Source organism: Henckelia pumila, chromosome 1 (assembly GCF_033568475.1).
Source record: "Henckelia pumila isolate YLH828 chromosome 1, ASM3356847v2, whole genome shotgun sequence".
In the NCBI taxonomy this organism is placed as follows: Eukaryota; Viridiplantae; Streptophyta; class Magnoliopsida; order Lamiales; family Gesneriaceae; genus Henckelia; species Henckelia pumila.
The window spans coordinates 88043375-88059118 of NC_133120.1; the positions used below are offsets into that span (position 1 = coordinate 88043375).

The following is a 15744-nucleotide window of genomic DNA, read 5'->3' on the forward strand; positions in this document are numbered from 1 at the left end:
AATACAATAACTAAATTCGAAATCGAATTCAATTTTTTTTTCCAAATTCATCTTTTCACCAACTTTCTTCCAATTGGATAAAATTTTAGGTAGAATTTAAGTAGTTAAATAGCAGTAAAAAAAATTATGTCAAATTTTCGAGTTCATTAAATTAAATTAGTGTGCTACAGTATTATTATTATTATTTTTTTTTGGAAACCATTATTATAATTTTTTAAATAATGCCATTTAGTGAGAGAGATTTGCAAGCAAATTTTATTTATAGCATGTTGCGTGAGAGAAAAACAAATCTCCGAGATCTGAATGAATCGACGCTTTTGTGTCTTCACCACAAGTAATCAATTATTGCAAATTTCGCCATTAACGAAAGCTGTACGTTTCCCACTCCAAAGCACCGCCATAGCTGACTGAGTAACTGACCTCTACTGAGAACCAATTCGAATCACATCGCCATTTTCTTGGAGACCCAACCTGTTGAAATCGACACTGGATTCGCTCGTATCCACGTTCACGTCGGTGTTTTAGACTCCCTGTTTTCGATTTTCTAATGCCTGCTACATTGCTCACTACGTGTTTGCTGTGTTGTTCCAGTGACGCTATTCTATAGCTACATGTATTTTTATATAGTTTTCCCCGCCTTTAGCTCTGTGCTCGCCGCCTCCCCTTGCTCTCTAACTGATGGCCGTTACTGACTAAGCATATGTTTTGTTTTATCTCATTTCCTTAACGTACCTGGGTGTCAATGAGTTTATGCCTAGATTTGTCGATGCCCGATCTGTGCCTGATTATTCTTTTTCATGAAGTGGTTCTAAATCACGTGTTCAAGCATTTTCATTGCTGCAGTATGAGTGGCATCTATTTGCAATTCCTTGGCTGCATGAAATTCTAGAGCTGTCGAGGAAAAATGTGTAAACGTCTAGGAAGATTAACCAAGGATTTTAATTATGTAGGACATATGTTTCTAGTTTTGGTCTGATCATGAATCTTGTAATCGAGTTAACAAAGTGTATATGAATACCATGTTAGAACAAACACACAAGATTGTGGTGACATGCGTGCCAGTCAAATGGAGAAGAACTGTAGTGTTGGAATGTCCCTAAACTTATAATGAAAGGGATGTACATAAAAACATTGGGTTTGCTTAAGTAGGATGTGATTTGAAACATAGAGTAGAATTTTGTAGTTCAGAAAAACTTATCCTGTTCGGCATTTGAGGGAAGAGATAGTCTGTTGAAAGAGTCATGTTTTTGCATCAAAGAAAAAATTTGAATAGTGGAATGAACCACCAGTTTTCATCTACTGTCGAGAGATGCTGTCCACTTTGATGTAGTTATCTATTTGGCAAGGATAGAAAGTCTCAGATGTCTAGTATAATGGTATCAGATCCCTTTCCATGGTTTGATGAATTGATTATTTATCTTTTATTCGAGAAAACTGCTTTTATTTGAATGCTTGCCACACTGATGTTCTACTTGAAAATGTTGTGTAGATCAATTACATGATGCACCTGTGCATCTTTTTTCAGGTTTCTATGGCTTTTTGTGAAGGGGTTACAAACAGTTCTGCAAAAATCATGGTTTTTTCACGATTGGTCGAGTGGATGAATAACTTCGTCTCGAGTTGAAAATTGCATCGCACGTCAATAAACTCATACAGCTGGCTGTGACAAAGTAGGAGCTGGATTTGTTGGTGTGATAGTTGGAGGAATACATATACGACACGATGATCAGCAGACAACTTTTATTGACCTATTTGTATTTGTTAGTATATATAGTTCTATCTTCAGGAGTTATTTTGTACAACAAGGTACATACTACATAGTCACTCATTTTTTTTGAGGACCATAATCACTCTTTGGAGATGGACAATATTTTATTTGATTCTCTTTTCTTCTTGGTTTTAGCTGTTGCAGTTACTGGTTGTACCTGTTATCCATTCGTTTTCACCAATTATTCATCATTATGTTTGACAACTGTTGATCGTATCAGCTGTTGAAGCTCTGGGCTTCACCATGAAGTTCATTTTGTATCATGCTTTGTGTTTTAGCTAAGGTGTACATTGGGGTAGTTAGAAAAATAACTTTGGTCAAACATTTTTTTTAAAAATTAACTATCCCACGAGTATTTGAATACACTCAAACACACTTTGGGAGGTTTATTTTTATAAAGTGAAGCTTGACAGAGGTCATTCCCCAAATTTCCCGGTGTACGTAATATGCTAAAGTATGTGCCTATCCACATTATTTTTCACCTGAAAAATTTGATGACATCTAAATGAAGAGCAGAGTGCCCTTATAGTTAGCATGTTGAAAACCAAAATATTCTTTTCTGCAGACCAAGTCAAGATAGCAGTATCTATCTGGTTTATAATGTTTGGCATTCAGTTTAAATGTGGTTAAGTGGTTTTGACATATTAGGGTTAGAAATACGTATCCATTGGCATCTAGGTAAAGCCTTGAATCTTCAGCTATTCTGACATTATTATCTGAGTAGAAAATTTTGGTCATCCTTGCAGTTTCTCTGCCTTAGTATTTCTGTATATCAATACATCAAACTTGCCAAAGAGTTCATCTTCATCATTTAGTCAGCGTTTTTTAGAGTTCAATGTGACTCTGAGTCTCCGACAGTTAGAGAACGAGGTGTAGTATTTATCTGTTCTTTAGGTGTGTAATATTTAATCTTAATCATATAAGAGCAATTTTTATTCCTCGTCTCTTAATGAAAAGCATAGCTCCTGAGATATACTGTTCCGTGCGAACAAATTTTTATTGTTTTGAGTTCTGAATCATCTTCCTTACGTTAGTCTCTTGCTTGCGCAGTGGGTTCTCTCGCCAAAGTATTTCAATTTTCCGCTTCCAATAACGCTTACAATGATACACATGGGCTTTTCGGGCTTGGTGGCCTTCCTTTTGGTCCGCGTTTTCAAGGTAGAGCGTATGTCAGAACACCTGTCCTTGGTACACTGTCTATTCCATTTTTATTTCACTAACAGTTGCAGTTCGGCTGACTTGTACACCTTGAAGGGTTAAACTGATGTATAAATCCATAAGCTTGTGATGGATTGTCCACTTTCCTTGCTAATTTCTGTTATGGTGTATGCGTAGACAGATTCTGCCATAAAAATTTATTCATTATTTACTCAGAATGAAATTTGGTGGTTTAGACTTGGCACAACATGAGAAACAATAATCTTCTTTATTCTTGATACTTTGACATCACCAGCCTCCGAGTTTGTAAAATGTCTTCATGGAAGGCTCATATAATGACAGTTAAATGTGTTCTACATTTTCCAAATATTTGAATTATAATTGTTGTCAATTCTAGAATCAAGTCCCTGGTCTCTATGAATATCATGGTGATTGCCGATTGGGGTTTTCTCATTATTCAGTTTGCAGTCTGTGCTCCACCCTGTTTTCCCTCTCATGACTGTAGTCTGAGCTTGGTACTGATATTAATTGCTAAATGATCATATGATCATGAAATCTTCATGGAGCCATGCAGATCATTACCGCATTGCATTCTTCTTAGGTATCACTTTTATGACAGTGTTCTATGTTTTACCAATTTTTATTCTACGTAAATAGAACATCATTTCCACAGTGTTATTTTGTTGGCAAGTATGGTGAGGTACATACTATGAAATAGTAATTACTATTTCACAAACTTCCTATATATTTTCAGGGTGTTAGGTCATATAATGTTGTCCTATTTCCAAGTTCTTTAACGTAGAACCCTGCCTGTGCTACTTTGTGCATTTCTTTGTCCCCTTGTGCAAAATCAGTACACTTTTAATTGTTTTGAAGATGTTTTGTTTCCTTTTGGTTGCTTTATAACATGTTCCTGGTGTGATACTTACTATCTTCTGTCTGGCATATCAGCAATATTTTTCATTGCCATCAATGTGATCTCTTACCGCTTATTGTCCTTAATAGTCTCTTCAATTAATTTTACTTTCTCAGGTTGTTTCACCTGTGAAGATGACTTTTGAAATGTAAGTGATTTACATCCTCATTCTTAATCAGTTAATGTCGTATCTCAAACTAACCACACCTTTCTAAATTTGCAGATATGCGACATGTGTTGTTCCTATTAGTGCCTTTTTTGCATCGAGTCTTTGGTAAGTACAATGTTCTGCTGAATGAGAAACCTTAATTGGTTCATGATATAGATGTTTCATAATGGCAAAATTGGACCACCATGGACAGTAATTTTATCCATCTTGTATGCTCTTGTCAAGCATTGGGGAAAATAGTTTCTCAAATGCTTTTGGTATGACCTTGGATAGCCGTTGGGTTGCTTCAATAAACTTACTTTGGTAGGCTGTAATCATGATTCATTGGGCAAATATATTTGAAGGGATTTATCGGCACATTTTCTACTCCTATATACATCTTCGCTTCATTACTTTCCCATATAGTTTGAGACTTTGAGTATGTCGGGAATGTTTTATAATGGAGTGATCACCAACTGTATCCTCTGCTTTTCCACCTTGTTTTTCATCTCATAACTAGTTCTTACAGAGGCATCGTGTTTTGAAATGTTGCTATCAGCATCAGCCTCTACTTCTGGGTCCATCCCAATTGTTTCAATTCGATATTACATTTTCTGAAGCACTACCTTTCTCAATTGCTAATCTGAATCTGCTTTCAGGTTTGGAAATACTGCTTATTTGTTCATCTCCGTGGCCTTCATCCAAATGCTTAAAGCTCTGAGTAAGTTTATACGCTTTCTTTCAGTCTTGGCTTTTTTGGCTATCTTTGAGAAATTTACTGATCAGAAATCTCCACCTTATATCCAATGACAGTGCCAGTTGCGACTTTTCTCATGGCCGTTGTATGTGGTACTGACAAATTAAAATGCGACATTTTTTTAAATATGATCTTGGTCAGTTTCGGTGTTGTCATATCTTCGTACGGGGAAATTCATTTCAACATAGTGGGAACAGTTTATCAAGTTACAGGAATATTTGCTGAGGCACTTAGGTTGGTCCTCACTCAAGTTCTACTTCAGAAGAAGGGCTTAACACTCAATCCTGTCACAAGCTTGTATTATATTGCCCCTTGCAGGTACTCTTACATGTTGTGAAAGCTCATCCATTGAGTGCAGTTTTAATTACTATTTAAACGTAATGTTTGAAAAAAAAAAAAAAGCGCAATAATGGAAATTGATGGGGAAAGCACAAAATTGGTGAATCTTAAAAATCTAACTTTGTGACGTGTAAACATCATAAAATTTCAGTTAGGAGACAATTTCATAAAAATCTAACTTCGAGGAGACAATATTTACCCCCTATGCCAATCATGATAATTTTCTTTCCATGTGCAGTTTTGTGTTCCTCTTTGTTCCTTGGTATCTTTTGGAGAAGCCGGAAATGGAAGTCTCCCAGATACAGTTCAATTTGTGGATATTCTTCTCAAATGCACTTTGTGCCTTGGCTTTGAATTTCTCAATTTTTTTGGTAATTGGTAGAACTGGTGCAGTGACCATTCGAGTCGCCGGTGTTCTAAAAGATTGGATACTTATCGCCCTTTCAACTATCATTTTTCCTGAGTCAACCATCACTAAGCTCAATATTATTGGCTATGCAGTTGGTACCCTCCTTGTTCCATGTTCAGCATATTCGGTTATTGAAAATAAAACTCTGGAAGGCATCCTAAATTTACTCCTGTTTCTGCAGCCTTATGTGGTGTAGTCATGTACAATTACTTGAAGGCCAAGGATGTTCGGTCATCTCAAACTTCTGCGGAGAGTATCACTGAAAGAGCAGCTAAGGTAAACACCATATTTAGGATAAACTTTGGTTTTGACGTAGCGATTGATGTAAAATAGAAAAAGCCAAATTAGCAATCTTATCCAACTAGCGAAGCTGATCGCTTGAGTTGCTCGAGGGGTTGTTTGCTGGAAATTCAAAAAGGGAACACAGCATGAGGAAAATACCTTTATTGAATTTCCATGGAAGTGGAAACGAGCTCTCGGGTTTCTTTAGTGCGGATGATCTCTGTTGTGTTCAATCCCACAAAGTAATGAATTGCATGCCGATTTCTTAAAGTTGCTATTATTTCCTTATCCCGTGAAATACCCTGAGCTTTCCGTGAAATCTTGGGACTTTACACATTCATAGATATATAGTATAACGTTGCTTGTCATTGCTTTTTCCAAGAAATGAAAGAATCCTCAGAAAGAATATACACCTCAGAAACTATGGCTTACATGCCCATTTTTACAGGACCTAAAGACAGAAAAGAGGTCATCTGATCTGTATTTTCCAAGTGAAGAATCGAATTATAGCCTTGCCGCTAAGAATGGAAGAAGTGGATCTCATCTAGATGTAATTGTAGACGAAGAAGCGCCATTGATTCCTTCTTCAAAAGGTCTCTCTTCAAGAACAAAGCCTACTTAGTAGGTAAACTATGCTCCCTTTTGCCTCGTCTTTCATTGCTAGAGCAGCTCTATTTGCTAGAATGAAACTAGAAGATGTTTGTTCACCGACACCCCCTTTTTGTGACGATATGCCATTCTTTTGTTAACATCTTTTGATCGGTACTTTGATTCGTTTAATGAACATAAAATAGTTCGAGCAGGTAAGCGAAATATTTCCTTTGCTTGTGAACCTTTGGTAGTTTATGCATCTTCGATCTAGTGCTTGACTTTTTCTTTTTGAAATATTGAAAGTAGAGCACGTCTCTTCGGGTGTACAATGTACAGATTTGTTGTATCTCTCGAAATTTTCTTCTTCTTTTTTTGAAACTTCTTGTATATCTTTATTGAGTGAATCTATAATTGTCTTTGTAATCTTTGGTTTTTGATGTATACATTTTCTACTTCCTGCACTAAATCGATTGCCAACACAAATTTTACCAAACTATAGCATATATTTTAAAATATACATTTGATTAATAACAACAAAAATAAGACATGAACTTTTTAATAAATAAATATATCTACTTTTTTATGTACTTAATTATCAATAGCAGACATTTTCCGTTCGCTTTTATGTCTGTTTCAATTAATTTACCAAATATAAATATATAATTTATTTAATACAACTTGTACTGAAAACGCGATAGCTCATTGAAGAATAAATGCAATGACATTAATAAAATGTACATCGAATGAGATGTAGTCCGAGTTTAGTTGATCGATCAGTTTCAATTTCATGTAATATATGACGCAAATGCCGTAATGGATTCGAAATAGTTTAGATTTGGCCATGTTCATTGTTTTATTATTATTATTAGTAAAGAATCATTCGAACTTTTCCATGTATGAAAAATTGAACGCAAAGCTATTTTCCTATTCTTATGTTGATGATAAAAACATCGTAATGAATTATCTAAAGTTTAAATCTAAATGTTCATTTGAAGTGTAAATTATGTTATATCGGGTGAAATTCATTCGGTGAAACATAACATATTCACCATTTCAATAAGTAAATAATTTTTTTTTTTGAAAATATAAGTAAAATTTATAATGTCATATTTGGCATATTCACCATTTCAATAAGTAAAAGGTATAATGCCATATTTGGTTTAAAGAAAAAAAGAATAAGAAGCAAGATTTATTGTATTTATGTGAATGACAATTAATTAATTTATTATATTAAAGGTATATTAATGTAGTATTTATTTTCCCAGGAGTATTATTATAAATTATAAATTAATATCGAAGAGGGTGGACCCCATCCTAATGGTCAAATTAGCGTGGGGTCCGCCGGCAGCCTCAATTTTACAAATAATCGCGCTTAATCACTGAGCTTTCTTTGGAGTTCCGTTCCGGACATGTCCTACAACTCCGATGCCGCCTCGCCGTCGACGCCCGGCGGCGCGAGAGACTGGATTTTTCCTTCTTACTCCTTCGTTCAATCCACCCATTCTCACCACCAACGAACCTCCCGAAGAAGAAGATTCTCAACTTACCCCACGCAATTCAACTCGGCCGCAGCTTCGTTTCCGTCTCGACCAGCTCCCGATGACTCCACTCCAGTTCTAAGTAGCTATCCTTCCAAGTTTTCAGGGTTCAGACGTCGACGTTTCGAGTTCGGGAGGAACCACGAGAAGTCAACGGTGGTCGTTGATGATAGTGGTGGAGTCGCGGAGGCTAATCCAAAAAATGAAGTTTCACGGGAGAAGAATTTTTCCGGTTCTCTGAGAGGAAGGTTGAGAGTTCGTTGGCAGTTAGCTTTTACCGCGGTGGTGAGCAAATTTTTCTTCTCTCTCTTCTGTTTGTGTGACATTAGCGTACCACTCTGTAAGCACAATGTACGACTTCGGTGATACATCTCTTCATGATGAATATGGAGAGATTACCTTGTTTCACTGCATAGCTGTAAAGCGTAATTGTTACCTTACCCACACTCCTCTAAGTATATATGAACTATGAGCGTTTGCCTGAGAACTTTGTATGACTCGAGCTCCACAAAGTAGAAGTTGATATTTTACATTTTGGTTGGGTGCAGATTCTTTTAATGGTGCTATCTTCGTTGGTACAGAAGAATTTTTCATTACACGATGAGATTACTCATTTGCAGGTAACTCCGCTAAATGTGCACCACACACACAAATTTTAACCATAGAAGTGTTTTTATTCTCAATATTAGAAAGGAGATGAGCAGCTAATATGGTCTACATTAGTTAATTTCTGGTGGTGTGGTACTGTAATTGAATTTTAGAGGTGCATGAAAGATGTATAAATGATGGAGTATCTTGAAATGTATGTTTTATTTGTCAACATCTGAAATAATCCAGCCTGGTTGTAGTTTTAAAAGGTATTGAAATGGTTCTATAAAGACATGATGGAATCGCGTTTAAGATGGTTTGCAACTACAATTATTGGAGCTTAGATTTCACGGAATCGATTATTGGTCAGGATGCTGATAATCATGCTTGCTAATAAGGGTAATTCCACTATTTTGCAGGATCAAATATCCAAGCTCAACGTGAGGTTAAAGCTTTGCAACCATTTGGACCCTGTAGATATTAATATCATGTCAAAGCAGAATTTCTCTGTTGATAGTCTTCCTAGCAAAAGCATTAAAGTTGTAGCATTAGCTTTTTCAATCATACTGTTGTCTTTCCCTTTATTATTCTTCAAGTGTGTTGACTATGTCTCAAATTCAAGAAAGTCGCTGGACAATAACACAGAGGAAGTCTCCTTGAACAAGAAGCTTGCATATAGGGTGGATGCCTTTTTATCTGCAACCCCGTATGCTAAGCCTCTGGCTTTGTTGGTCGCTACTTTATTGTTGATATGTCTTGGAGGATTGGCGCTTTTTGGAGTGACAGATGACTATTTAGCGGATTCCCTCTGGCTTTCTTGGACTTATGTGGCTGACTCAGGGAATCACGCAAATTCCGAGGGCATTGGTCCCCGTCTTGTTTCTGTTTCGATTAGTTTTGGTGGGATGCTTATATTCGCAATGATGCTTGGCCTTGTTTCTGATGCTATTTCTGAGAAGTTTGACTCACTCAGGAAGGGAAAAAGTGAAGTGGTGGAGCAAAACCACACTCTAATCCTTGGTTGGAGTGACAAGTTGGTATACCCTTATTTTGATGGCCTTATATCTGTGCAAGAAATGTTCCATTTTCCAATCTCTGAAATGTTGTACAGCGAAGATTTTTTTTTTATTTTTACAGGCATCCTGTTCAATTTTTGTTATGTCTTGTTACTAGAGTGTGATGTTGAGTGGCAGTTATATCATTGTGACAGGGATCATTGTTAAATCAACTTGCCATAGCCAATGAGAGTTTGGGTGGAGGGATAGTGGTTGTCATGGCAGAACGGGACAAAGAAGAGATGGAGCTTGACATTGCTAAGATGGAATTCGACTTTAGAGGAACAGCAGTTATATGCAGAAGTGGAAGTCCTCTTATATTAGCTGACTTAAAAAAAGTATGTTATTTCTTGTTTTTCTTCCTTGCTTCCTCATATTTCACATGTTTTTTTTACTCACGCATAATTTGAGATCCAAGAATTTGTCTTCACTAAGATGAGAAAGGCTATTTGTAATCTATGGTTGTTTTAATGGTTCGCCGGTACGGTCGAGAGCCCGTGGCGGAGGCTGCCGTTCTAGTTCCAATATCATTTCGCCGAGCGGAATTTTTAAAAAAATATAAAAGTATAGATATTAGTAAATTTTTTGAAAAAAATATATACAAATTAGTCCCAATATCAGCTCCAAATCTGTCCGATTGTAAAATCCAGCTTTCAAAAGTCAACTCTTAACTTTACAATTGAGTGATTGACATTTCAAAATCCGACCGCGATGCGGCCATTCCTATTATGTTCCCCTGTAAATCGCCATTAAAACATCAAAGAATGGCATTCCAGTACCACCAACATTTTTTCCCAGAACTTTGGAACAGGAGTGGCCATTTCCGTTCCGTAATGTCCGCTCCAGCCGCGATGCGGCCGTTCTAGCGAACCATGGGTATGTACATGTGTGTGTGTTTTGGCATTTAACCATATAATGGTGGATTTTTTTTTATCAAGCTAACTGTCTAGAGATTTCCTAGGTATCTGTTTCTAAAGCCCGTGCTATAATTGTCCTCGCCGAAGATGGAAATGCTGACCAGGTTAGCCCAATGGAGGATTGAACATTTCTCAATACTGCTTGTTTAACATATGATACCTATTTGAAGTTTCTTTCTTTTGGATGCAGAGTGATGCTCGTGCACTAAGGACAGTTTTAAGCCTAACAGGTGTAAAAGAAGGACTGAGGGGACACATCGTAGTAGAACTTAGTGATCTTGATAACGAGGTCTTAGTTAAACTCGTTGGTGGAGATCTTGTTCAAACAGTTGTGGCACATGATGTAATTGGTAGGCTGATGATTCAATGCGCTCGACAGCCTGGGCTTGCACAGGTCGGCTCATAGTTGTTGTTTTACTAAGTTTTGTGTATGGTCCATTGAAAATGGTAACCTTTATCATCCTCTTACTATTTGTGTGACACTGATTACTGTTTTTTAGATTGACTTTTGTATTTGATTGAAACTTGGCTTCCCTTTCTCAACTTTTCTCAGTCTATTTCGTGGATTTGCCAGTGCAGATATGGGAGGATATTCTTGGGTTTGAAAATTGCGAGTTCTATATCAAAAGGTGGCCACAGTTGGATGGGATGCAGTTTGAGGATGTTTTGATCAGCTTCCCAGAAGCTATTCCTTGCGGGGTGAAGGTAGCATCAAATGGTGGAAAAATTATTCTAAACCCAGATGACTCTTATGTCCTACAAGAAGGGGATGAGATTCTTGTTATTGCCGAGGATGATGATAGTTATGCTCCGTCAACTCTACCAATGGTGCTTCCCTTTCCTTTTTACAACGTGTCAATAGTTATTATTTCTGCGTCTGTGCCTATTAGCTTCAAAGACTGACCGATGATCATCCTATCCTACATGAGATTCAAGGATAGGAAGATTTAGTTTTCTAGGCTCGGTCAATTTTTTTTTGCAAATTACCATGGGATAGGTCAAATTGCGAAAATAAAAAAATTGACCGAGCCCATTTAACAAAAACTCGTCGAAAATTTTTATTTTTTTGTAATTTTTTAAAAAATTAATTAGTTAATAACCATAAAACAACAATAAAGAGGAATTCAAAATATTTTATAATCATCATCTTCTAACATTATCCATCATCACATGTTACCCTCCGCACTCTTTCTTGCAAGTTTGACTGTACATTCAAACTCGTATTTTGCGAAACAAGTTTTTTTTTATGCCACGTGGCTGAATTCGAATGGTTGATAATTTATGTTGTCAATATTATTCGTAGTTAACCTTGTTCACTTCCAAGAGTTCTACTTGATTGGAATGTCATGGTACGATGTGGAAAAGGTAGTTCCCTTTTTTTTAACTTAATTTTTAAAAAAATTATAAAATGAACTTAATGGGGGGGAAACAAATATCACAAGTCAGATGGTGAGCTTGCCACTCATGAAAGAAATGGTGTTGGGTTGGTTCCTGCCATGGAATTCAAGTGAGTGGGGCATACCATGAACAAAACTTACTCCACAAAATTAATTTCATTATTCAGGTCACCGATGCAACATTCATACATATTGCCAGACCAACAAGAAAGCCACAGAAGATTCTACTTTGTGGATGGAGGCGAGACATTGATGATATGATTGTGGTAAGCCAGCTAATTGAAGCCCCTAATTCTTTCTCTTCTTCAACTGAATGCGCAGGTCTGGAGAGGAAATCTACCCCTGGATGAGATTGATCACAAATCTTTCGAGCGGATACTTCTATGCGGTTGGCGGAGAGACATGGAAGATATGATAACGGTAATTCAAAATACACGAGTACAGGTGGCTAGTGGTATTTTGTCAGTGGAGCTTAAATTTCTTGGTGATGCACCTGGCCAAGAGATGATCTCATCACCTTATTCAATCAACATAATGTGCCTGCAGATTTTCAAATTTGAATATTCGTTTTATTTCTTCAAGGCTGTTTCCTATTCCTTCCAAATTTTGCTGTACTATAAGTTATTGTGTTCAAAATAAACTTTGTTGTTCGGATTGTTAGGTATTGGATGCTATTCTAGCACATGGATCAGAGTTGTGGATGTTCAATGATGTTCCAGAGAAGGAAAGAGAAAGAAAGCTAACCGATGGTGGCCTTGACACCAGCCGACTGGTGAACATAACACTTGTCCATCGCGAAGGAAATGCGGTCATGCGTCGTAACCTTGAAAGCCTGCCTTTGGAATCTTTTGATTCGGTAAGCTACATTAATTATTTGCTTGAAATCCTTTTTAAATAATTATATTGTTGATCATTCTAAAACCTGATATATGTGACGACTCTCTCCATAAAGAGATGAGGCTGTTTTATTGTGATTAAATCATTTTAACCAACCCAAAAGAATTTTATTTCCTTCCAAATAATATTCTCGGTTATGCAGATACTAATTTTGGCTGATGAGTCTGTAGAAGATGCGGCAATTAAAGCTGATTCTAGATCTCTTGCTACATTATTGCTGATTCGTGACATACAGGTACATTAATCGGATGATGATTTTCAATTTGTTAGTGACATAAATTCATTAATTGTATTCAGCTCTTTATGAATTTTACTCAAAAGTGATTATAATTTGGCCTTAATATTTTTTGCCCCAAAAACATTTTTGACAGCACAGGTCTCCTACTCGTCTATAAATAAAGTGGCATTAGAGAGTGGGTATGCCCTCACTGAGACCAAAAAGCTGCTAGAATGTACTAGCTAGAATCTGTGGACAGAGATATTTTTCTTTTCTAACAACTCATCGAGTCTAGATTTATTACTCAGTTATATATTCATTAATTTTGCAGTCTGGCCAGCTAAGAAGTTTGATGGAGTTAATTTACTACAAAATAGTTATCTCTGCTATGACATCAAATTACAACCATAATCGCTAAAAATAAATATATATTTCCAATCCCTCCAGCAGTTGAGAATTTCTTATTGGTTCTTTATCTCAAATATAACTAATAGATGGTACTTTATCTCGAAAAATGTTAAAAGTTGAAAAGGAGCAAAATTGACAACTTAACCAGACATGCATGATTTGCCACTTTTTTCCAATTGTTGGTTTTGTGATTTTGGATATTTGATCGTCAAGAAAAGATTTCTCTTTGGTTTTCAGGCAAAGCGCCTTCCAATCAGAGAAGCCATGCTTCCCCAAGCTTACAGAAGTAGCTTCTCGCAAGGCTCATGGATTGGGGAAATGCAACAAGCTTCAGATAAATCAGTTATTATCAGTGAAATTCTTGATCCAAGGACAAAAAATCTATTGTCAATGTCGAAAATCAGTGATTATGTTCTGTCAAATGAGCTAGTTAGCATGGCTCTGGCCATGGTTGCGGAGGATCGCCAAATTAATGATGTACTGGAAGAACTTTTTGCTGAAGAGGTACGTTTCTATATAAAAATTTCATACCATCCAATTACATCATTTCCTTGCTAAACAAAGCTATTCATTTCCATTCTATAATTAATTTTTTGAATGGCTGATGATAGCTGACTTCTGACGTTTGTTCTATGATATTTCTCATATTTTGAAATTTCTGGCAAGAATACCGTGGAATCTCATTTCATAGCTAGAAAAAAATTTTGGTCCGAAATGTTATTGTTATGCTTAATTCCAATTGAAAGAAACTAGCCCTTGTACCAACTTCTCAAGTATCCTGTATCCCCATGTTTTCTAGGGTATATGTTTGGATCAAGGTATTTGATTTATTTTAATTGTAAAAGTACATTTTAAATTTACCATTAATCAACTATTCTCTTCCATCGGCAGTTGTTTGAAATCATATCTGCAAATCAAATCACCTTGTCCAAACACACACCTAGAGGTTTTTTCTTCTCCCAAGCACACTTCAGTTTCTTTTACCATATTTCGTTTGGACATTTACTTGTAAAATATTTTTATGAAAGTGTTTTTTAAAACTTTTTATAAAATATTTTAAAAGTTGTTTTAAAAATAAATATTTCTATAAAAACATTTTAACTTGAAATAATGTTATTCATCTTTGTCTTCCATAGTTCAATTCTAAAAACATATAAAAACATTTTGCAACTATTCTTAAAAAAGTCTACTTTGAGAACACGTTTCAAAAAATATTTTTCAAAAACATTTTACAAAATTTTATCCAAACACATGCTTTAAGTTTTTTTTTTTCACTTATAAAAACTGAAAACATTTTTAAAGTACATGTGCTATCCGAACCTTATTTCTTTTAGAATTCTTTAATTTAGTTACAATATATGCCTATTCTACTCTTCTACGGAAACTTGACATCTGTGTTGGATACGTACTGACCCATATCTGAGCTGTGTGCGTGATTCTGCATGGGAGTCTTTTTACAAATAAGGCGCTTCATAGCTCATTGATTATGCATGTTCCCTCGTAATCTTTTAGAAGTTTCCACATTTTACAGGGCAACGAGTTACACATAAGAGGAGCAGATCTTTACCTGTATGAAGGTGAAGATTTGAGCTTCTATGAAATAATCTTACGTGCACGTCAAAGGAGAGAGATTGTAATCGGATATCGTCCATTCAATGCAGAAAAAGCAGTGATCAACCCTTCGGCCAAAAATGAGAAAAGAAAGTGGTCCCTAAAGGATGTCTTTGTTGTTATTGCTGAGAAGGAATAAACGTATTTTCATGCTCACTTGACTATACAAGTCGTAAATTCTGCTGGGCCGCTGGATTTGCAAGCTCGACGTGACTATATCGAGGATCTCAGCCACAATGTTCGGCGTCTCAACATCTGCTTCGGCGTTTGCTACATTTTTGCATGGCATCGACTGATCCCTAAATACCTGGTCAGTAAGAGTTTTGGAGAAAAGACTAAAGCGCCGACTCTTTGGCCCCAAGCACCTTCGAACCCTTCTTTATTAGGTGCTTGTTGCTTAACCTTCTTATGTTTACTTCCGAAAAAAATGTGTTACATGCTACGTTTTTTTTATTTTGAAAAAGGGAATTGTAATGTTATTTAATTTCAGGTGAGAAGATGTTGGATCAACTTAATTATGCCTCATAACTGACATGTAATTATCTATACTATTATATAAAAGTTGAGTCTATTATAGTAACTAACTTTGAGAACACCAAAATTCTTTATTCCATAATTACTCATTCTTATCCTCTATTTCATTAAACCTCTCTCTAGGGGTGTTCATGGTTTGGTTAACCGCTCGAACCGAGCCAAAACCGAAAATTCGGTTTGAACCGAAAACCGAACCGAAAATTTGGTTCGTTTT

At 36.2% G+C, this 15744-nt stretch overlaps 2 protein-coding genes across 4 annotated transcripts; both read left to right on the plus strand.

Moving 5' to 3' along the window:
* The first annotated feature begins 247 nt into the window (after positions 1 to 247).
* LOC140875081 (probable sugar phosphate/phosphate translocator At3g17430) lies at positions 248 to 6805 on the plus strand. 2 transcript variants are annotated; one of them, XM_073278634.1, is made up of 10 exons: positions 248 to 512; positions 1526 to 2638; positions 2819 to 2926; positions 3959 to 3990; positions 4066 to 4116; positions 4650 to 4711; positions 4804 to 5065; positions 5325 to 5590; positions 5677 to 5771; positions 6226 to 6805. In XM_073278634.1, the coding sequence occupies exons 3-10, from the start codon at positions 2870 to 2872 to the stop codon at positions 6397 to 6399; spliced, it is 999 nt and encodes a 332-aa protein (XP_073134735.1). In that variant the 5' UTR covers positions 248 to 512; positions 1526 to 2638; positions 2819 to 2869; the 3' UTR covers positions 6400 to 6805. The 2 variants fall into 2 exon arrangements, with proteins under 2 accessions (XP_073134735.1, XP_073134730.1); XM_073278629.1 differs by having other exon boundaries at positions 1526 to 1806.
* A 920-nt stretch (positions 6806 to 7725) lies between these two features.
* On the plus strand, positions 7726 to 15576 carry LOC140887436 (ion channel CASTOR-like). 2 transcript variants are annotated; one of them, XM_073294686.1, is made up of 12 exons: positions 7726 to 8191; positions 8455 to 8526; positions 8914 to 9531; positions 9705 to 9887; positions 10511 to 10570; positions 10657 to 10860; positions 11046 to 11294; positions 12031 to 12129; positions 12525 to 12719; positions 12903 to 12995; positions 13623 to 13889; positions 14917 to 15576. In XM_073294686.1, the coding sequence occupies exons 1-12, from the start codon at positions 7778 to 7780 to the stop codon at positions 15133 to 15135; spliced, it is 2673 nt and encodes an 890-aa protein (XP_073150787.1). In that variant the 5' UTR covers positions 7726 to 7777; the 3' UTR covers positions 15136 to 15576. The 2 variants fall into 2 exon arrangements, with proteins under 2 accessions (XP_073150787.1, XP_073150783.1); XM_073294682.1 differs by lacking the exon at positions 12031 to 12129 and adding an exon at positions 12185 to 12283.
* The last annotated feature ends 168 nt before the right edge of the window (positions 15577 to 15744 follow it).

What these genes read in the sequence shown, in the direction of transcription:
- LOC140875081 (XM_073278629.1), top strand. Translation starts at nt 1,723, where the DNA reads ATGATCAGCAGACAACTTTTATTGACCTATTTGTATTTGTTAGTATAT. An exon ending in GAGTTATTTTGTACAACAAG is followed by an intron (nt 1,807 to 2,818) that starts GTACATACTACA and finishes TTGCTTGCGCAG; the next exon opens with TGGGTTCTCTCGCCAAAGTA. An exon ending in TTTTTTGCATCGAGTCTTTG is followed by an intron (nt 4,117 to 4,649) that starts GTAAGTACAATG and finishes ATCTGCTTTCAG; the next exon opens with GTTTGGAAATACTGCTTATT.
- LOC140887436 (XM_073294686.1), top strand. Translation starts at nt 7,778, where the DNA reads ATGTCCTACAACTCCGATGCCGCCTCGCCGTCGACGCCCGGCGGCGCG. An exon ending in CTCCGTCAACTCTACCAATG is followed by an intron (nt 11,295 to 12,030) that starts GTGCTTCCCTTT and finishes TTCATTATTCAG; the next exon opens with GTCACCGATGCAACATTCAT. An exon ending in ACATTGATGATATGATTGTG is followed by an intron (nt 12,130 to 12,524) that starts GTAAGCCAGCTA and finishes TCGGATTGTTAG; the next exon opens with GTATTGGATGCTATTCTAGC.